Below are 23,149 nucleotides of genomic sequence, written 5' to 3'. Positions count from 1 at the left end.
AGCAAATGCTAGATCTGTTCAGTGATGTTTAGGTTTTGTGTCTATTCTTATAGGTATAGGAAAACATTTTTGAATACTTACTGAGTGATAAAACATTTTAAATTGTTGATTTTTTTTTTCAGAGTCAAATAGATGAAATTCCTGTATTGACAATAAAAGATAATTCTAAATATGGAACCTTTGTTAATGAGGAAAAAATGCGAAATGACCTTTCCTGTACTTTGAAGCCAGGAGATAGAATTACATTTGGAGTGTATGAAAGTAAATTCAGGTAAGAATTTTTAAAATCGATATTAAAAATGGACAGCTTTATTTTCACGAATCAAATTCTAAAGGACACAGAAGTCTAATTTAGTTCCTACTTAGCTCAGTGGTGAACTTCGTACACATGTGGTCCGTGCGTCTTTGTCAGTGATAGGTAATAACCAGGATAAGAGTTTGAGTAAGGTTCCATTGCATCTTTGAACTATGTTTGTTTGATTCCGCATAGGCGAGGGTATAATATTAACTCTGCAACTCCAGATTTAGGAAGCGATGACTTCATTATTTTAATAATGAAGTTTAATAATAGATAAAAATTAAAATCACATCATGTGATGTGAGCTTCAGGTTTAAAGTTCTGTAGGTTGCCATCTTTGTAATTGATAATATAACTTTGTGTAACTCATTTTTATTTACAGAGTAGAGTATGAGCGCTTGGTTGCATGCTCTTCTTGTTTGGATGTCTCTGGGAAGATGGCTTTAAACCAAGCTATATTGAACCTTGGAGGACTCACTGCAAACAATTGGACAGAAGAATGCACTCACCTTGTCATGAAATCAGTTAAAGTTACCATTAAAGTAGGTCGAATGCCTTGTTATTACGTTAAAATAAGTTCTGTGAATTTAAACTTATTCACCTCCTGTACACAGTCGTTTTTAAAGTCATTTACTTTAAACTTAGCAGAATTGTAGATTTGCATATGCTAGTGCCATGCCTTTGTGTACCAACTAGGCGGAAATGGCTTTTTAAAAATGTGTTTATTATGTGCAGTAACACATAAAATTATATTTCAGATTTTGATTTCGTATTTTAAAAAATGATTTATGTTATCTGTTCACCAAGAAGTTTGTCCAGTGTTCAGTGTGTGTTTTCACTCTAAGCGAAGCGACGAGGGCGCAGCTCCCAGCCTTCAGAGTTCGTGTCCACGTCTCCTGCCAAGTCTTCCTCCTGTCTCCGTCATCTCGTCTCAATGTGCTTTCTGTTTTTATTTGGTTCAAGGCCCTAATCACAAATACTTTTTTGAGGTCTTGTAGTTTAACATTATGCTAATGTATCTTCGCAATCTGGAGATTTGTAGATTGTGTGCCTTTGGAAGATGCTGACTCTTCAAAAGTAATACACATTTTGGTACGTTTTCAGATTTTGCATCTTCGTCAGATTTGGTTATATCCAAAGCTAATTGAAGAAAGACATTGGGAGGTGATTCATCTCCTTTTAAACAAGTAGATCATGTATACATAGGATTGTTTTAGGTTAATATCTATAGCGAAAAGCAAGAAATACTTATTGAATAGAAAAATCCTTTACTATCTAATATAATTAATTAAATAAGAATGTATGTACTATAGCTAGGGAGGTATCATAGAGAAGGACTTGCTGCTCAGATTGAACCTCAAGTCAAATTTGTATTTTGGTGGGGTTATCTGACCAAGGATCTTTTCATCTCTGCAAGTTTATGAAATCGATTTAAAAATTCAGTTGAGTATTTATGCCGGCACACCCAGAGATAATACATTCATAATTCAAAGTGCCTGCTTATTAGTTTACAGTGGGGATGCACTCTTACAGCTGGTTGTATTTTCTAACCTTTCTCAAATTTTGTGACTATATCTTATTTGAGGCTTATAGCTTAATTCACTTGCTAGTTGAAGCCTGTCCCCCATCTGTATATACTTACTTTGAGCTTTTACCCAATCCCAAATAGTGATTTACTTTCTTGAACAGACTTTATTCCTTTGTCACAATCTGGTGGAAAGACAGGCTGAAGAGGTCTTTTCTCTCTTGTTATCTCTCGATACTGTCTTCTCTAGGGCAGATGTTACATTGCCTCAGTCCTAAGATACACTTTTAACATTTTAATATCTTAAAAATCGGAATACATTTTGAAATGGAAATCTATTTTATGTTATGTTGTTCTCTCCCAGAGCAGTTTTAAAATTAATATTGTAATTGGTGGTTTCTAATAAGTGAATGATTATACAGGGATTTACATACTAAACTAAGCAACGACTGAATACTGACATCTATTTTATAGATCATGGCTTTTTTATAAATTTAGAGAGCTGAGAAGAAAAAGGAATAGGACAACCCCCTTATAGTTTGTAGCTTAAAACTTTTTAAAAAATAAGCTAGCATGAGTACATGTATTCACATATGTTTTTTTCTTGTTAGACAATATGTGCGCTCATTTGTGGACGTCCAATTGTAAAGCCAGAATATTTTACTGAATTTCTTAAAGCAGTTCAGTCCAAGGAACAGCTTCCACAAATTGAAAGGTATGTTGTGTGTTTTAAGTATAATAAAATACGATATACAAAGTGTGATAGCACTGATTTTTTTATTTTTTATTTTTTTTTAGGCGAGGCAACCCTTGGTTGACCTCACAGATTGCAAGGGCCCTGTCAGCTTACAATCCCTTATTTTTTTTATTTCAATGCATACAGCACCTGGTCTTCCTAGGTGGTCTCCCATCCAAGTACTAACCAGGCCCGATCCTGCTTAGCTTCCAAGATCAGCCGGGATCGGGCTTGTTTAGGGTTGCATGGCTGTAGACTAGCACTGATTTTCAGGCTAATTCCCTCTTTAATGATTGTTTCAGTATCTGATGTTATAGTTCAATTTTATTAGTGAAGTTTTTTTGTTAGCATGTAAAGAAAGGATCCCCAGATTCTTTGTTGGTTGTTTCTTGGTGAAACAAATGTTGCATATGTGCCAGGACTAGGTACAGTACACTGTTATCTGTGGCAGAGTTAAGAATGACAGTGTGGATAACATAAAGCCGTAGATAATTTTAAAATCATATTTTGTCGTCATTGGAAAGAATCTTGCATCCTTTCAGTCATATGTGTGTGTGAATATATATTTTCGTCTGTAGTGTTGTTACATTACCATGTAGACTAATTCATAATCTAACCATTTGTATACAAGGGAAATGTTAGTTGCCTTTTATACTAAAAGGAGTGTCAGATATGGAAGAATTCTTGTTAAAAGGAAAAAAGGATGAAAGATGTTTGAAGAGATATTAAAGATTTCTCCTATTTATAAATTAGAATTTTCTAGCTCTCTTTTCTTATTGTAGATTTAACGTTAATAGTTAAATTAGTTTCCACTAGTCTCTTCGTATCTTTATAAGTAGCATGAATAGAATTTAAAGTCAGTTACCTAGGAAACCACAGTAATGCAGTGGGTTGCACTCCATCCTGCTAGGTCTGTCCTGCTTGCACATAACTTGCTTATTTGAAGTTGTGGGTTCTAGGAGTCACTCCTTTGTAGTCGAGTTAGAACATCCTCTTCAGTATTTTGTTGGCTGTTCTGGGTCTTTTGCCTCCGTATAAACTTCAGGATCTGTCGGTATCCACAAAATAACTTGCTAGTAGTTTTATTTCAGTTGCATTGAATTTACAGATCAATTTGGGAAGAACTGACGGTGTGACAATATTGAGTCTTCCATTATCCATGAACATTAGTAATTTTTACTGGAAGGTAGAGGTACCGAAATGCTGGTAACTTAGGAATAGCTGTAGCAAAAGATATGATTATGTAGAAAGTTGAAACTATATACTGAGAGGCTTGAGAATTAATGGTTGATTTTTCCCTCTCTATTTTCTTCTTTTCCCTTATTCCCATGGATGATTAAGACGTTTTAAACCTCACTTTGGAAATTTTATTCGAATTGACGGAATAATGAAAGTTTTAATTTTCTCAGCTTCTCCAGAGAGATGTCTAATAAAACTCTTTAACTTATAGTTGTAGTTCACAGAATTGGAATATGAACATTACTAATACATATTTATTCTGAAGCAAACACAAGATGCTAATAGAATTTGATCTTTATGGATGATGTCTCTCTCAACCTTTGTAATTCACATAACTTATTTGAGTCATATATATTAGATCTTGTTATGATTGAGTCGCTTGGATTATTTATTTTTAGGAAATTAAGAACAGTTCTGCTGTTCTATATGGCACCTGTCACCATATTTCTAGAAAAGACATTTGGATACTTTCTGTCCTTTTGTCCTAGATAAAAACTTACTTTTAAAAAATAATTTAATGTTGTTATGGCAATTAAGCCTTTCTACTATCTAGGTAGCCACTTCATTTACATATACAGAATAGTGTATAATTAGAATATACTGTAATTTTTTTCCACAGTTTTTACCCCCCTATTGATGAGCCAGCTATTGGAAGTAATAATATTGACCTGTCAGGACGACAGGAGAGAAAACAAATCTTCAAAGGGAAAACCTTTGTATTTCTGGATGCCAGACAGGTAATGTTATAAGCTAAATTTTGCTAAGGAAAACATTATCAACTAGGACAAACTGTTACTGGTATTAGTAGTTACCAATGCATCTTCTTTTTGAGATCTTGTGTAAAAGTACAAAGTGGAATCTAAAACTGCCCAGGCACCAGAACCTGCCCGTCGTTGTAATATGTAAGGAGGGGCAGAAAACTTGGGTTTCAGTTCTTAATTGCTCAGTTAGTAGACTGCTGTCGACCGTGTGTGTGCCGAAACGGGGGTTCCGGGGCCTTCCGCCAGAGGGCGCATCGCGCCGGCAGGCACAGCGCAGAGGGGCCTGCGAGCCGGGCGCTTCTCAGCCCGCGAGCTCAGGTCGTGCTCTCCAGAAGGAGGACCAGTGCCACTTCCCTGTGCTCTTAGGTCCAGGTGACTCGCAGGGTTTAGACTGCGCTCCAGCAGATAACCGTGGTTCTTTCCTTTTTCCTTTTTTCCCGCTTTAGCATAAGAAGTTGAGTTCGGCCGTCGTTTTCGGAGGAGGGGATGCCAGGTTGGTAACGGAGGACAGCGGAGAAGACGACGGCTTCTTCTCGGCGCCTGGGACCTGTGTGGTTGACGTCGGCGGCGCAGGGCCAGGGTCCCAGACCTCGGCTTCTGACGCTCAGCGGGCCCGCGCTCACGCCATCCTGGGGCTGCTGCACAGGTGCAGGCTCGTGTCCGACGGGACACAGGTGCCAGTGGGCGGTTCGAATGTCGCGTGTCGCCCTCGGCGCGACAGGAGAAGGCGTAGCCAATCGTTACTATTAAAGGCGTTTTGTGACTAGCGCTTGAAAACGTCTTGTGACTGAGTGTGCTAGAAATAGAATGTCTTTGTCCATGGTAGTTTTATCTCAGTATTTTCTGCCTTTTCTTATTACTTTAATAGAATTTGCAGAATTCTCCTCTCTAAATTAACAAAGCAGTACTTTAGTTTTTTTGTAGACTAAGTAGCAGCTGAGAAAGTTAAAACTCATATGTAAATTTTTTTCTGAAATTGCCTAGAGCAGAAATGTGTTTGTCTCTTGATGATTATTACCCATTAAAAATGCATATAAAATTTTTTATTCCTCTTATATAGACTATTATTGGAAAGTAGGAAAAACATGTCAGAATAGTGTTTATAGTGGGGAGGGAAAGTTTGAAAGAGCTAAATCAAGGGTTTTTTTCTTAGACTCTTAATTGGTGTTAATAATCTTAGCACTGTTGAAGCCAAAAAGTATTGTCAAAACATCGGGCTTGGCAGTCTGTTGACTAAATTTCTGTTCACCTAACATAAAGTAGTTAGGGCCAAGGCTACCTGTATGCTTAAAAAGCCTGTAGCTACCTTCTTGCAGTATTCATTTTTCCTGTCCCAAGAGTCTTTCTAACCATGGATATTGCTTTTTTTTCTTTTTTTCTTTTGTGGATTTGCTGAAGTAAAAAGTAAAGTTTCAGTTACTCATACCATAAACATTTCACTTAATGGAGATGTATTTACTTCTGTGAAAAAGAATATACCTATTTTTTTTTTTTTTTACTAATTTTTACTAGCGTTTTGATATTTTGTTTTTTAAATTTGTTTGAATCTATCTGGAAATGAACTTTTTAACTTTATTCTGTCCTGTTGATCAGTATGTCTGTCCTTGCCCACACCGTTAGCCACACTGTCTGAATTTCTATAATTTCAGTTACGGTCTCTTGTCTAATAGGACAGATCTCTTTCTCCTGCTCTTCTTCAGAAGCATCCTGGCTATTCTTGGCTCTTCCTTTTTTCATGCACATTTTAGAATCATCTTTTCAAAAACCTTGTTGGGAATTTGATAAATTCCATTGCATTCGCAAATCAGTTTAGAGAGAATTAACAATTTTTATAATTTTTCTTTAGAGGTCTTAAGTACCTTTTATTAGATTTATTCCTAGCACTACGTGTTCTCTGGTAGATATTATATCTATGGTATGTATAATATAAATATATGGTATTGTCTCTTTAATTATATCTTCTAGTTGTTTACTGTTGGTGTGTAGAACTTTAGTTGACATTGAGATACTGTTCTTATATCCTATCACCTTGCTAGACTCCCCTTTTATTTCTAATCATTTATCTGTAGTCTTTTTTGTAAAATCATATCTGTAAATAATAACATTTCTATCCTGTTTTTAACCCTCATGCCTCTGGTACCTCCCTCTCTCTCCATTTTGTCCCCACTGGGACCTCCAAAACAGTGCTGGACGGGAGTGGTGCTGTTAGCGACGTGTGCGTCACTGTTGACTTGGCAAGGAGTGTTTCCACTGTTTCCCATCTAAGATGATGTACTGTCTTGTGGCTTCATTATTACATGTGTATTTAAAGTGTTTTAATTTTACTTTAGCCAATCTTTATAACTAATTTTCATAGTATATTTACAGTTTCAGAAACATTAGTAGGATAATAAAATATGGATTTTGAATTGCCTGAATTATAAGTAGGTATATGTGATCACTTGGTTATAATACTTAAAAAAAATTTTTTTTTAATATAATGCTATTAGAATTGTACATATAGTTGAATCTAAGTTAACGCAAACAATATATACGAAAAAGCAAATGTTAAGTAAGCACCTGAAAAAAACCTTTTAAACTACTGCAGCCATTTCAGGTGTCTTACTGTAAGTATTAAAAGTGTTAAAATTTGAGGTATTGTATCTATGTAACACTATTAAATCGTATTAAATTATTTTTGTTTTATAAAATCAGTTATTGTCCACATTATAGAACAACAGAGGATAGGTTCACCATAAGATTTCTTTAATAAGGTTGCTTAGCACATGTCAATTTGGTAAAGTGATTTGATTTACTGAACTTAAAGTCTTAACACAGGTGTAGATACGACTTCCATACAGTTCTTCGTACTTTTCTCTCTCCTTCCACTTCTCCCTGCTGCTTCTTTCTTTTAAGTTTTATAATAAATATAGATTTGCTTATAAACATATATTTTATTGCTTATCTGGATACTGTGAAAATTAGAGAATTTTAGATCTGGAAGGACTTGTATCCTTTATTCTAGCTTTTACGTTACAGTCGCGATAACCGAGTTAGTAAAACATGGTGGACTTGCTCATTTAAGGCTGCTCCAGCGAGTAAGCCAGCACACCATGTATTTGAAATTGCTGTACTATTTGGGGGGAAAAAAGAGTCAACTTGACATCATATTAATAAATATGTTAGTTGGAAGATATTATCATACTTAAACTATTCTGTTTTTACAGGCAGGGTCTTAGACCTATTCCTGAAGCAGAAATTGGATTGGCAGTTGTTTTCATGACTACAGAGAACTACTGTGATCCTCGAGGCCAACCCAGTTCAGGTAATTACAGCATTCTTTTATTCTTTAGTAACTTTATTCTCTAAATTGACGATAAGCTACATGCACATTACTACATACTTGCCGGGGGTGACCATTTTTACTGTCTTTTAAACCTCACCTTTCCCATTCATTTATTCATCTGACAAATATTTGTGGCTGCTGCATACCGAAGATACAGTGTGAATAAAGTAAACAAGTTGCCTGTTATTGTAAACTTTATATTCTAAAGGTCAGGATTCAGATGGTTAACAAGCATGCAAGCAGATGCCGGTCAGTCCTGGCTGGGTCAAGTACAGAGAGGAAGCTAAAACAGGTGCTGTGGAGTGATTGCGAGAGGGCTTGTCCAAATAACTTATTTTGCTGGAATTGTGATATAATGAATATTTCCCCAAAATTCATGACTAACGTTCCCAGAATTCATCCTGAGAGTCGGAAACTAAAGACCAACTTTTCAACCTCTCAGAGACAGAACTACTCCATCTATTATGGATACTAGAGAGAGAAGCCCCACGGCCTTCAGAGAGAGCATGCACTGTAGATATTTTTTTGTTGACAGTGGATTTCTGTTCTGGTACAGAAAAAAACAGAGGAACCGATCAGCAATTTCAGACTTAAACAACACAACAAAACCATGCGACACAGACAGAATCGTATCTGCGTGAGCAGCTCCCCTCGTCCCAGCTCCTTCACGGGACAACTGTCTTCTGTTTCTCTTTTAGAAAACTGGTTCTCAACTAGATAGATGCCTCAGAAACATTTTTGATGCACATTGACATTCTCTGTCATCGAGAACATTCTGGGGTGTAGCCAAGGCATCTTGGTTTGTTTGGATTGATTTTAAGCTCGTGTTTATCACACAGATGCTAAGAACCTCTGGGTGAGAAGATCTGGGGAAGGACTGAGCTTGAGGGGAGCCTTCTGTGCAAACCGAGGGGACATTCTGGCTGTAAACTTCGGTCCTTTCTTGTTCTCGCAAGACCTGAAGTTTTTCCTCTGTAGCTTCTGCTCACGAGGCCTGATGCCATCCCTCCTCACGGCCACGGCCCTGTTTGAACCCTCCATATCTTTTCTGGAAGGCTGTCTTATTGCCCCCAGAACAAGTCCTGCCTCCACAGTCATCTCCACAGTTAATGCTCTGCTTTGCCGCTGGTTGCCTTCCCTTTCAAAGGCACGAGCTCTCGCTATCGCTAGAGTAGGTCTCTGAGCCCTTTCCTAGACTTCTGAGCACCAGCAGTTTAGCTGCAGCCTTCTCCTGCCACCCTCATCTCAGAAATGCACCTCCCTAAGAGTGCATATGCTGTATCACTTACCGTTCCCATGCGCCTGGACCTCGCCCGTCACGGTTCCTGATCCTGGAACACCAGCGTAGCCGATCCAAACCTGACGCGTTCCACAGATGCTCGTCTGCTTCGTGAGGTTTTCCAAGAGGTTTTTTCTCTCGTAACTCTCCTCCAAGTCAGAGTTAGTTATTCTGTTTTCTGTTCCCCAGTAACTGTTTTTCCTGGCATTCCAGTCAGAGTTTCTTCCTACTTTGGAACGTAACCAGTGGTTTCCATGGCTCGTTCAGCCACTGGATTGTGAGCGCTCGTTAATTTTGGATTCCCTACAGCAGCAAGCACCGGCCTTGTCTGTAGTTTATATTTGCTCAATTGAACAAAGTTACACACGATCATCTTTTTCAGTGTAGAGCAACCACATTTGATCGTCCACTGTTGGAAATGTATTTATGGCTGAAAGGGCCGTAGAGATCCTCTACTTTGTTTTTATTAGAAGATGAGCTGTCTCGAGGCTGAGCAAAGTTGAGTTCTCATAGGTAGTCCACGGCCAAGCTGGTCCTAAAATGTGGGTGTCCTGACTGCTAGGCCCGTACCTTCCCTGCTGTGACATTTCACATGGAGACAAGGTCATGAGGAAAACTCCATTAGAATTAGTAGTACAGCTTCTTGCACTAAGTCCTAGGTAGGTCTGTGTGGGTTCTAGTCATACACACAGTTTTGGAACACAGCCAGTTTCAGGGGGACAGAGAATGCATGTCTCCTTCCCTCCCTTTTGCCCCTCCTTTCTTTCCTCTTTTTGGTCCGTATTCATTCATTCACTTATTCAGTAAGTGTTTATTATACACCTGTAATTATTCAAAGCAGTTGGAGTCCAGAGGCAAGCAAGTCAGAGCAGACCCGTCCCTCGTGTGCCCAGCACGGCGGACGTTGCGAATGATGCCATTGTCGGTGGACACCGGCTGTTCTCAGTCGTTAGGTCCCATTTATGAATGTTCTTTCGATGGTCGTATAAGCATCCTTAGTTGTTATTTTTGTCAAAATTCTGTGCAAGCTAAAATGAATTTTAGGGACGTGTGTCTAAGGAGATGCCAGTGAGCTAAGGCGGTCGGTTAAGGAGAGCGGCAGAATCGTTTGGAAGCAGCAGTGAGCGCTTATTAAACATACCCATGTTACGAATGCCTAGCAGTGGGTGCTCAGCAGATGGCAACTTTTAAAAATGATCAGTCAGTAATTTAATTTCGTTCACTTATTTATGTCCACTGTACTGCAGACATTGCGGAGATGAGCGAGACTCCATCCCTGGCCCACGTCTCCCAGGGACAGTCACAAGTGAACAGGTGTCGTGAGGCGTGAGGACTGTGGAGACGGCTCACGCTGGCACAGTGCTCATTACTATGTCCCAAGCATTTTCTGAGTACTCTCATTTCTCTGTTCATTTTGTCCTCAAAACAACTTGTGAGGGAAGTATCATAATTACCGAGGAGAGGAAGGCCTAGAGGGGTGAGGCGGTGCGGTCACGCAGCTCGCGCTGAGTGCGTTAACGTGAGTGGGCTGACGGGGGTGTCATGGGAACCAGAACCAAGAGCTCCCGACAGCCGCAGCTCTGTGCATGAAATGGTGAGGTGGCCGCGCTTTCCCGTAGTAGCCAAGAAGTTTATGTCTAAACCCATTTACGCATTTTTTTCAAATAGTGTATTCCTCCTAAAAAGAAAACATGTTGAGTTTGAATTGTAGAGACAGTAGGGTAGGTATACTTTCTGTAGGGAGGAAATGTAATTTTTTTGTCTACTGAAAGCATGATTTGAAATAGAATTTAAGTTGATTATTTTTATTTTAGTCGATAACACTTTACTCTGAAGTATTTGGTGTTGCTGAAAAATGATTTGGTTTAGACAAGCTCGTCGCAGATGCTGACAGGCCGCTTACAGGCCATTTCAGTAAAGAGCCGCTGGCTCCACTGGCTGGAGACGACCGTGTGCTGTCTTCCCCAGTCAGCCCCTCAGCACGACAGTCTGACAGGGTGAGCGGCCAAAGGTCAGTCTTGTGTGTAGCAGTCGTGTTCTTTCTCCTCTCGTGTGACTTACAGGATCGAAGGCGCCGACTGCAGGGCCAGGCCTTGCCCAGGGCTTGTCAGTCAAAGAAAAACTAATGCCAGGTGCCCCAGCGAACAAGATGACGTGCGCAGCCCACACCGAGTCAGAGCAAGCAGACACACGGTAAAGCCTCGCCGCTGACTGGCTCATTTTACTTCTATCTGTGATGACTCTGTGCGTTTGTCCGGTCATCTCCTGGGAGATGAAGCGTGGGAGGTAAAGATGCCAGGGCAGATAGGATCTTAGCACAAGGATCAGCAGGCTTTCTCTAAGGACCAGAGAGTAAATATATTTGGCTCTTTGAGCCGTTGAGCTCTGTCACAGCCGTGGAACTCCAGTCATTGTACCAGAGAGCAGCCATAACAGCCTGCAATGAACAAGTATGGCTCTTCTCCGGTACACTTAATTTACGAAACAGAGAGCAGGCCACGTTCGGCCTGGAGGCCGGAGTCTGTCAACCCCTGTCTTATGATTTCAGTTCTTTTTTGTTCCTTGCAAATGTACACAGAAGACTATAAAGAATTATACTGCTTTATTTGTGACCGGTGAACTAAGTTTGACAGCTATGCATTGTAGAATTATGTGTGCGTATGTGTGTTTAAAACATTTTTCTGGTAGTCTAGAGTTGAGTTCTATTGTAGAGACTGTCATCTGCCTGGAATATAACCACATCAGTTCATTGAAAGTGATCTAAAAACCCCATTATATATGATACTGGATGATAGGAAATTATTTTTCTGCTTTTCTATTTTTTTATTTTTTTGCATGGAAATAATTTAAAAATCTTAAAGTAAAATTACCTAGGCTTATCACCCCGTTTAATTTGTTATGGGGTACTAAGTCGACATACCTTGCGTGTCCGGTTGTTTTCTCGTGGTGCGGTAGGCCTGCTGTGTGCCGCAGGGGTGAAGAGGGGGACAGGTACCGTTGGTCCTCAGGGAGCACTAGTGACTCAGGAGCTACTTGGGAGAGTAAAACATATTCGCTGAATTATTGTCTAAGGATAATTATGTTCTCAGGCTGTATTATGTCAGTACTACTTAGAGGACTCTGTTTCTAGATAAAAAGTGCTGTAAACTTGATTACTTTGCATTCTTTAATTTTGCCGCAGTGTGGATTTGAGTGAAAGGCCAAAGGAAATGCAAATCTCCGGAGTGGAACAGAAATTCAGAATGCCTTCACGAGAAACATCCACTGTGAAGGAACCCACCAAAATAAATTCTGATAATAGCGCTGTCACATCAGGTGCTGTGGCGAGGACGAACACCCCAGCCTGCCAGCTGTCCCCCACCGAGCCCTCGGTGGGCAACAGGAGGGCTCAGGCTTCCTGGCGGCTGCAGCCCAACTCCATCAGGAACTACTTCCAGCCGTCCGCCAAGAAAAGGTGCGCTTGTTAGGGACACCTCTCCGTGCCTCCGAGAAAGGCCAGGACTTGTTATGTGATCGTGGCGTGGCGTTTAGTCTGGGGAAAGCTGTGGCCCTTGACCTGGTTCCCTCTCCCGCACCAAGGCCCACTTCCCTCTGCCACACCCGGGCCCTCGCCCGCCCACGCCTCAGTGGCCTCCCTCGCCGCCAGGAGGAAGGACGTGCTCCGTCAGCCGTTCTCTCGGGCTCCGGCTCTCTGTTCGGGGCTCTGTCTCCCTTCTTAGAACCCTCCCTGACCGAGTGTCTCCCTCTCGCTGCTGCCTGCGTCCTTCGCAGTGGCTGGTACACTTCTCAGGAACGGAGATGGTCGCGAGAGCTGCGCTCCCGTTTCTGTAGGATCTTCCTAAACTGGCAGCATTTCATCCTGATGATCTTTGAAAGTCACCACTGACACATCGCCAACTCAGATGGCCTGCTGGCATGCAGCTCCTGTGCCTGGCTTCTCAGCTGTCGTGGCAGTGGCCTGTCCCAGCTCCTTCCCTCTCTGACTTGCCCTTTGCCCCTTTTTTTGGAGGACTTTTTTCTTCCTGCTACTGTATTTTATACCTGGGGGACTCTACCTTCAGGATTTCATGATGCTATTACAGATGATCAATGCATTTGGCCCTAATTTATCCTTTAAGATTCACTTTTATTTTTCCACAGTAATTTCCTGCTGTTTTCCCAAATGGCAGGCCTGGTTTTCTCCCCGCGAATGAATGTGCGTTTTCTGTCAATGGAGAGCAGAGACCTGAGCTTTTATGTCCTCTACAGGTCTTAGTACAATTTAATGCCTACAGTGTTCAGTGCTTACGGAACAAACGTACAGTATTGTCTAGAAAGCTCTGGGCCGCGCGTCGCTTGCAGTGTGTCGTCTGTAGAATATTCCGGATTTAGCGTCTGTGACGACTTGTCCTGACTCCAGCTCTCATTAACCCGTTATGTTTTATTCCCACAAGTTCCCTACATTGTAAAGTAAGCTACTGTGTCCCGGCAACAAGTTGTTTGTAGTTTTATATTTTTTTACCTTTTCTCATTGATTTATCACTCCTGCCACTTCAGGAGAGAAGATGGACATCTCCGCATCGCTTTGGCCATAGGGTCAGTCTTCTCAAAACAGTAGAGTATATATGAGTTATCCACTGTTTTCGGATGTCTGTTTTTTTTTTATTTCTAGTAATATTGTTAATAAAATCAAGAATATTGTGAATTCAATGGGGGAGGGCATGAATACTGCCAAGCTATTAAATTACTTAGCTGTTTACTTGTCTATTTTTTTTCTCTTCTTTTTAAATCTAAGGGAAAGGGATGAAGAAAATCAAGAAATCTCATCTAAATCAGCAAGAATAGAAATGTCTTGTTCTCTTTTAGAAGAAACACAATCCGCTACACCCTCAATGGGGAAAAATAACGAGCAGCCTCTGCCTCACAATGAGCCTGTGGGGAAGAAACCAGATCACCTATTCACGGATAGAGACTTAAAACCCACTGTGAAAAATTCTGCCAATAAATCTCTTTCTACAGAAAAACTGAAGTCAGACAAAAGGACCATCGATGACTTAGCCATAGAAAACGAAGTATTGGAACAGTTATTCAAGGACACAAAACCAGAGCTGGAAATCGAAGTGAAAGCTCAAAAACAAGAGGAAGATGGTAACGTTAGAAAAAGGCCGCGGCTGGACATGGAGACAAATGGCTCCTTTAATGATGAGAGAATATCAGAATGTAACAAAGTATCTGTAAGTAACATTTTTTTAATGAAAAGTATTATAAATAGAAACTTGAAATGTTAAAAATACTTCAGATCTTTGTACTGATAGTGTGAGCACCCATTATGTTTCCCTTGAGGAAAAAAATTTAGTATCTTCAACATATTTTTAAGTATAAGAATTCATTGGTTGATAAGATAAATTGCTAAAAATACAGTGATTCTTTGACAGTATATAATAAACGACAATAAATAAAACTTATGCACGATCACTTTAATAGATTCTGGGCCGTACTATTACATCATGCATTTGGCTATGAGTATCAGTCTAGGAGGTGCCTTAAGAGAGTAAACAAGCAAAGAAAGATGAACAAAGTTAGTGAAACAAAATACTAAATAAATTTTTAGGGTAACATCACTAGGAATTTTTTATTCCATTTTGATCTTTAATGTTCTATCTTGTTTTCATGAATATCGATTATTTGTCTCGCCCACTTTGGTCTAAGAAAACTGTTTAGACACTTCCTATTTTATGCGTAAGTTGCCTACTATCTGTAGACGAGTTTGCTCGTTAGGTGGGAGCACAGATTTCATGAAATCTAGATTTCCCATTCTGATCCCCCACAGAGGTCCGTTAGCTCTGTCACCCACCCCCGTGACTGGGAGTTAGCACCGCGCCCTGTGGTGTGGGGACCGATGGCAGTCTTGTGGCCCTGAGACCTTGCGTTCAACAGCCGCGGTTCACATGCTGGCGATGACGTCAGGGAGTGGAATTGTTTTATTTTGTTCTATGGTTCTGTAGCATAATTTGTCTTTGTCTTTATTTTACTGTTTGAGGCCTTCTAAGTAGAGATAGTGCAAAATAAATATGTCGTGTAGACTTGGAGAGTGAATAACAATGTATGGCACACTTTCGGATATTCTAAAAGTTAAATCACTATTCCAGCACTAATTTTTTTTAGTGCAAATCTTGTTACAAAAGTAGACTTTAAATGTAAGATACTTTTTAAGCATTGTTTATTTTGAGGTAATTGATTCATAAGCAGTTAAAGGAAATTGCTGTTGCCCCTGATGTAACATTTTGCAAAACCACAGCACAATGTCGCAGCTGGGAAACGGGCGTGGACACGGGATCAGCCTTACGCAGACCACTGAGTGTGTTTTTCATTTCTTCTGTCATTTTAAAAATTTGTCTGAAAGTCCTTTTTGTTCATGGACTAAAAGTAATTGCGCTTAACATTTCAAGCTACAGAGGTGATTATCAGAAAAAAGTATTTCTTAACCTTTTCTTTTAAAAGATGTTGCACTTTTAAGAAGGCAAAAGATGTGATACTTTTCGTTGACATTGGATCCTTAGCCATAATTCAGAAAGGCAGTTTCTAAAATATGTTGATAATAGAATTGTTGTTTTTCTATTTAGCGGTTTAAATGCAGATCCGAGCACGTCTGTGAGGTTTTTCTGCAGGCCGGAGCAGAACGCGGTTGGCGGGGCGCTGCTGCCGGGCGTTCATCTTGATGTGACTGGCCGCTGCGCCTGCGTCAGGGCCTTGCTCTCCACCTCCCGTCTCCGGGAAACGCAAACATGATTTGGCATCCCCATTAACCTTCTTCTTAACAGCACCTGCTGTCTACACAGTATCTCCTCTTCACCTCTAAGCTAAGGTTTCCTGCTCTCGTATGCCTCCAGCATCTTCCCAAAGCCCAAGGGCAATAGCCACCACCTCCTGCACACCGTCATTCTGTGCGCAGCAGCCCTGCGGTGAAGCATGCTGTCCGCATGCAGCAGAGTAGGAGTCTGGCAGTGGGAGGTGTTCAGCAATGTTCCAGGGTCGCTTAGCTTGGGTTTGACAGCGGGACAAGAGCACGGCCTACCATCATGGGATGGTTCCCGGGCTTACAGCCCGAGGGCCGGGGTGGGTTGTCGTATGATTTTCTGAGCTAGGAAAGAAAAGCTTGCAGAAGAGTTTGAGCAGGTTCGACAGAGCAGGGCAGGGCGAGGGGAAGGTGCAGGGAGTGAACTGTTCTGACGGCGATGACGTGAGCGAGTGGCCAGGAAGGGCACGTGGTCGGCTCAGAATCCAAGTTTTCATACAACATTCGTTCTCGAGTCCCTAAGCAAGCACAAAGTACGTTCTTTACCTGCGTTTTCTTTCCAACTTTCATATTGAAATTAATTTTTCTGAATTTTATTAATGAATCATTGAAAATTTGATGTCAAACAATAGAACAATATGCCCTTTTATTGTATCTGAAGGGACTGCAGAGTTAATGGGAAGTATTAGAAAACCATGTATGTGATGCGCTTATGTGTGGAACGGGGTCGGGACATGTCAAGGTGAAGGGCAGTCTGGTTGCATATAAGGTGGTCTCCAGTGTATCGCAGATAAACATCTTAATTAAAGTAACTTTCTTTTTTCTTGAATTAAGGGTGATTTAAAATTCAATTCTAAACATAAATTTCGATAGAATCCCTTAACAGTGTTTGTTTTATTTTTAACTGTAAAAGTAGTATATAATGTAGACATGTGGGAAAAAGTAACTATTTGTTGATAATCCTACTGTCTGCAGATAACTATAGTTAATCTTTTAGTATTTACTTTTTAAAATCATATGCAAACTTATGGAATCATATGGAATCCACTGTTAATGCAATTTTATAGCCACTTTTTTCACTTACATTTCTGATACTAAGTATTCCTTAAGTAAAGAATGTAAACAGATTGCTCCCAGTTCTTCGCTCTCAAAACTAACTCATACTGCAATGTGTTTTCTCCATATATTTCTATTCCCATCTTATAGTTTCTCTAGGAAAATACTTGAAAGTCAAATAACTGGGTCTGGAGTGTGAATATTTCTTAAGGTTTTTGGAAAGGGTACCATTTTATAACTCTTATGAATGATATTTTTTTTGTTTTTTTTTAGCAAGAAAATGAAATCGGGAAGAAATGTGAGCTCAAGAAAGAATTACTGTGGTCAACTAAAGAAGAACCATCTGTGAGGAAATTTTTATTTTATTTAATTTTTATGAAGATTTGACTTATATGGAACATTACCTCATCAGTTTCTGTCAGCTTACATTCTTAGGATTAATTATTTCTCTTTCTGTGTTTTACTTTCATAATTATGCGTATTCTGGATACGGATAGATCATTTTATAACCTTGATGTAGCAAAAAGAGTTTGGAGAAATGCCCGAGTGTGATTCCCTGCCCTCTACTCCATAGATAAGTGACCTTGAGCAAGTCAGCGTCACATTTATGAACCTCAGGTCCTTCGTCTACAAAATCAGATTGCCACTTCTCCAGCAGGGTTGTTGTTTATGTCAAGCAGAGTAACAGATGTAAAAAATTTCTAAACTCTAAAACACAGTACAAAACTGTTAGGCCATTGTTATTTTATTAGAGTTTCTGATTACAGTCTGTCACTATGAGACAAACCTTTTCTTTTGACTTTTCCTTTTTTTCTTCCCTCCCTGTCTTTATCTTAGTGCTGGCAGCGCCTTCCATATTAACATACAGTAAAGCAGTTTGAAAAACCAGATGGTGAGCCTTGAGCCGCTGTAGCAGTGTTGGTTGTGACTAGTTAGTAGCAAATGACATAGAGACTCTCATTCAACCGCAGGAAGGGATCTTTAGCTGACTTAATAACTGTTAATCTGGAATAAAGTGGCTTTCAGTTAATGAGGTGTTGTGTCCAGAATTAATGATTGACTTCTCTAAGATGTCAGAAATAATAAAAAATACAAATTATTGAAAATCCAAGAAAGCTTAAATATAGGAGATGAGAAAACTTAAATATAGAGTGGAGTGTATGTGTGTGATTTTAATGAAAAGAAGTAGACAGTACTTCTTTACATATATTTGCCAAGAAAATATATGTAAAAAGATGAATTGTTTACTGAGATGATACTTATTAAAATAGACTACTAAATTAAAAATACTCTAAGGTGTTTAGCCTTCTAACATACATTAGTATGTTGTAAATGTTTCTGAAGTTAAGGGAGCACTTGAATAAATAGCTTTCTGCTTTTGAAATAGGTGTGATTCGATTCTAAATTCAAGTGCCAGAAATGAACTTTGTTAACTGTTTTTTCAGAGTATTTGAACTTTTTTCTGTAGACCTCTTAATGACAGATAATTTTGTTATTTCTCCTTCTTATCCATCCATCTTAAACCCCATTCAAGAGCAGTGACGGGCTCCCGAAGGACGGCGAGCTGCTTCCAGCGAGGGTGTTGCTGACTGAGTTCAGATCGCTGGTGGTTGGTGACTCTGCCTCCAGGAGTGCAGCTGGTGTAAGTGGCGACTACAGGCAGACGAAGAATTTCAAGAAATTCAGAAAGGTGTGTGTGCCCTTAACCAAATGTAACAGGAGGGCAGCGTCTGAAATAGTGTTGGTGCTAAACGGTGAGAGAAGCAGGTCATGTTGGAAACTGGTGCTGTTTCTTCTGCTCAAAACATTAAAAAGTTGCTCTAGGAAGGATGTGAACTGACAGCGAGAGAGTGTATGGAACACCTAGAATGAAACAAACTTTGTGAAGACTGCATTCTTTAAAGTATGTCTACCTGGTTCCTGGTTTTCCCTCCTTAAGCCACAGGCATTTGGCCGCGTGAATAGGGCCCTCTCAGTTCTGATACTGATGTGCGAACAGATTTGTTGAAAACAACTGAGCACATTCAGTAATGAACGCCAGGCATGTTGTTATCGCATGTGTGTGTATATAAAACAGTATAAATACGTGCACTGAGTATAATGAACCAGGCATGTTATCACACGTGTGTGGATATGAACAGTATAGTTACCTGTGCTGAGTGTTGCTGTTGGAGCCGAGTCCCTCCTTTTCTAGGACCTGATTGTCAGTGTGGTTAAAGAATATTTCTCACTCAGCCTGTGTTCTTTTGTTCCCTGTTCTGGGATGTTTGCTTCTTGCTTGCTTATACCTACTATTGACTGCTAGCTTTTGCTTATGCATTTGATGAGACAGAATTTTTTCAAAAGTGATTTCTGTGAAGACTGCTTTTCTCTAGAACTTAATCGATATGGTTCTCATTGTGACCATAGGTGGTGTAGCTTTTTTCTCTCTGATACTATTAACATTCCTCAGTTAAATAAGTTTTCTGCCTACTGTGACAATCTCTAAAGGGTTCTAAACTCCTTTTAACAGGAGGAATCTTGTTTAAGAGTGGAACATGGGAATATCTCCACCTACATGGCACCCACCTACTCTTCCCCACCCTGCAGCTGAGGCTCATGAATAGCACAGGAGCATTCTTATTATACAGTCACTTGGTGTTCAGCTTTGTATTACAAAAGAGCGTCGTTAATTCCAGATTCAAAAGACATACTATTTTTGTGTTAATGAAGTTACCAAAGGGAGGGCGAAGCTCTCCACCGTGTGGAGTGGCGGAGCAGTGTGAGGCAGCACAGACTTCTGGAAAGTAGTTCGGAAAAATATAACGTCTTCAAAAATATTAATATCCTTGACCAAGGAGTATTTTTGAGAGTATAGAAGAAATTTGACCCAAAATTTGTCGGGAAAGATGTTTCATTGTATTGCCTCTAATGAAAGGATTTATCTGAGTTTTTCGGTGTGTACCCAAATCAATGACATGGCTGTATTTGTACTTTTGAAATACTGCGTACTGATGAAAAGTAATTTGACATTCCCTTTCCACTTCGTATATTGAAATTTTAAAAGTGCATCCCATAAACATTAAGGATTTCTTACTTATTCCCTACATATGATATTACCAGTGGCTTGATACGCATTTTCACTAAAAAGCACTTCTTTAAACAATTAAAGTTTCAATTAAAAGTATAAACTGTTGCTGTCTCCAGCATCTCTTCCTAGAGATACATAGATTGGAAAGTTTTGAATACTTAAGTTTTCTTGAGTACTAGAAAGGATCTAAGTTTTGAAATCTTTAGAGCACAGTATAATACTTTAAATTATAATGCGTGTGTGTTCACTTTGAGTTGCTTTAATTCGTAGATGATGAGCTAAGGGCATTTTTGAACAAAACCTCCTCATTAAAATTTAAAATTTTCTTAGTACACGAATCCCAGTTACACAGCTAAATCTGGGTGTAGCGATAGCCAGAAAATAGGGCAAAAACGTATGGCTCTAACCCAGTTTCTGCTCCGTCTCACTCATGTTCATCTACGGGCTATAAATCTTTGGCACTTGCCTTTTGTATGCGTTACATTCTTTGCTTTTTTAAAGCTTTTTTAAGCTTTCTTAATGCAGGCAGCCTCACCGCTTGTGTTATCTGACAGGTCGCGTTTCCTGGGGCTGGAAAGCTCCCCCAGATCATCGGAGGGTCGGATCTCATAGCTCACCATGCTCGGAAGAACACGGAATTGGAAGAGTGGCTAAGGCAGGAGCTGGAGGTCAGTGGGCGTGAGGCCTGGGAACTCTTTTGATTTTGGTCCCTTATGGTTTCCTTAGAGTAAATTCTTTTTAAAACCAAACTTAAGTGACCTGAGATCATTCATTCAGGAAAATTCCTCAGTTACAGAGCGTTAAGATTGATTTGCACCTTCCTATAATACTTCTTTAAGGGACTAAAACAAATGAGTTAAGTTTACATCCTAACGTAAAGGGGATAAAAGACACTTACCCCTCCAAAATTTAAAAGAAAACTAAAAGATAGCAATTAAAAGGATGGTCATACAGTCATGTGGAGGATGTTACAAATATATCAGTTAATATAGTGGAAAGGACTGGGTTTTCTAAATCTGAGAATTGCCTTTCAGCGGTTCTGAGACTTTCTCTTTTCTTGAATATTACCGTTTTCCTGTTTTCTCTAATATCTTTTTTTTAATTTAAAAATTACTGTTTTCTGTAGCAGCTACCCCATTTTACATAACCACCAACAGTGCAAAAGGGTTTCAGTTTCTTCATGTCCTCTCAAACACTTGTTTTCTTGATGGTAGACATCTAATGGGTGTGAGATAGTATCTCATCTGATTTGCATTTCCCTAGCGATTAATGATGTTGAGCATCTTCTCATATGCTCGTTGGCCATTCATGTGTCTTCTTTGGAGAAACATCTATTCAAGTCCTTTGCCCAGTTTTAATCAGAGTGTTGAATCGTAAGAGTTCTGTATATAGTCTGGGTATTAACTCTTTATCCCATACATGACTTGCAGATGTGTTCTCCCACTGTCCGGGGTGCCCTTTTCACTGTGTTGATTGTATATTTCGGAGTACAGACGTTTTACATTTTCATATCATTCAATTTATCTGTTTTTTTTTTTTTTTCTTTTATTGCCTGTGTTTTGGTGTTATATGATCCAAGAAGTCCTTGCCAAATCTAATGTTAGAAAGCTTTTCCCCTATGTTTTCTTCTAAGAGTCTTATAGTTTTGGCTCTTACGTTAGATACTTGATCCACTTTGAGTTAGTTTTTATATGTGGTTTTCGGGTAGGTCCAGTGTCATTCTCCGCAGTCACACTTTTGCACTTTGGTCTAATGACCTGCGATCGTTGCCATCGTGAAGGCGTGGGGGGGAGGTAGAGTCAGCCACGCTGTCGGCAGTTGCTCCTGGCTGCTCCTCCCATGGGCAGTTGTTGCTGATCTGTCTCCTTTTTCCTCAAAGAGGCTTTCTGAGTTTTAAGAAGGCAAACGAAATTGTTAGATAGTATTAATCATCGAGTAGTAATTTTTGTACTATTTAGTTTAGGTTCTTAAACTTTTTATTACGAAAAGTTTTCAAATACACAGCAAGTTAAAACAAACCCCCAAGACCACAGCTTCAGCCGAATATCAGCACGTGGCACATCTCGCTTCGTCTGTTCCGTTTCCCAGCTTTTTTTCTCTCTGGAGAGTTTAATGGCAAACGCCAGTCATCTCATTCACATTTCTACACTTCATGCAAACGTGCAGATTTCTGATCAAATATGTGTGACGTCACAGCGTTGCAGTAGGGTGCTCGTATGATCAATTCGAGTACAGACGCCGTTTTGAAACTTTTCCGTTTTCCCTTTTCAAAGGCCTTTATGCTCACCGAGTTCTCTACATTTTAAGCTGCAGCTGCCCTTCATCGCTGCCCATCGCCCTCCACACTGATTTCTCCTGCATTCACCGTGATTTTCTTAGGCTCTTTCACTGTGTCGGAAATCCAGATTCCGGTTGTGTCTGTTCTGTTCCTCGCCAGCTTCGTGACCTTGGGCAGGTAACTTCTTGAGCCTTCGTTTGGCTGCGCAGAATGGGAACAGAATCACACGTCTGTTCCACAGACGTCTTGAGAAGATTAAATGAGATACTACTTACAAAGCTTTTGCGTCCGTGGAGACAGCGTTAGCTTTTTCTGATTTCTTTAATTCTTAAGTGGTGTTGTCATAGTTCTCGGTTTGTTTCCTTTCGTTGTGGCTTTTATGTAACTTGTTTCGCTGCTCTCACGTTCTTACTTATTCGCTTGCTCTTCGTTCTTGGGTTATCGTTTCTTCTAGACTAGGTTCTTGCTCATTTTGTTCTATTCTCTCTTTTCCCCTCTGGTATGTGGAGTGGTTTTGCTGTTTCCTTTGGTCTTACAGCTGTTTAAAATGAAAATATTCCCTTTGCTGTGTGAAGCGTTGTGTGCCATCTTATGCAGGGGCTACATTCTAAAGCCAGTTGGTGAGGCAAAAAATTGAATGTAGTCGAAATGACTCCCGTCCCTCAGCTCGTGAAGAACAGAATGACCTGGTGCCTCCACACGCCAGTGTGGCCACGTGCTCCCTCGGGCCGTCGCGAGTCTCGTCGAGTCGCTGCTGCCTGAAGACCCCGAGTCGAGTCGAGCGCAGGAAGGGCTCAGCGGGAGCTG

At 40.1% G+C, this 23,149-nt stretch overlaps 1 protein-coding gene and 1 pseudogene across 1 annotated transcript in view; one reads left to right on the top strand and one right to left on the bottom strand.

Moving 5' to 3' along the window:
* Positions 1-104: 104 nt before the first annotated feature.
* Positions 105-23,149, top strand: part of NBN (nibrin) — a 25,645-nt gene continuing 2,600 nt past the window's right edge. Inside the window, exons 1-12 of the mRNA XM_023522093.1 lie at positions 105-271; positions 681-840; positions 2,435-2,538; positions 4,418-4,535; positions 5,006-5,205; positions 7,766-7,863; positions 11,227-11,356; positions 12,345-12,617; positions 13,938-14,376; positions 17,268-17,339; positions 18,529-18,684; positions 20,619-20,732. Coding sequence (XP_023377861.1) covers positions 198-271; positions 681-840; positions 2,435-2,538; positions 4,418-4,535; positions 5,006-5,205; positions 7,766-7,863; positions 11,227-11,356; positions 12,345-12,617; positions 13,938-14,376; positions 17,268-17,339; positions 18,529-18,684; positions 20,619-20,732 — 1,938 coding nt within the window. The 5' untranslated portion in view covers positions 105-197. The remainder of the gene's footprint in view (positions 272-680; positions 841-2,434; positions 2,539-4,417; positions 4,536-5,005; positions 5,206-7,765; positions 7,864-11,226; positions 11,357-12,344; positions 12,618-13,937; positions 14,377-17,267; positions 17,340-18,528; positions 18,685-20,618; positions 20,733-23,149) is intronic.
* On the bottom strand, positions 2,698-2,816 carry LOC111730719 (annotated as a pseudogene).

Source organism: Pteropus vampyrus, unplaced genomic scaffold (genome assembly GCF_000151845.1).
Source record: "Pteropus vampyrus isolate Shadow unplaced genomic scaffold, Pvam_2.0 Scaffold330, whole genome shotgun sequence".
Taxonomy (NCBI): Eukaryota; Metazoa; Chordata; class Mammalia; order Chiroptera; family Pteropodidae; genus Pteropus; species Pteropus vampyrus.
Note: the sequence above shows the minus strand (reverse complement) of the source record. Positions and strands in the feature narration are given on the sequence as shown.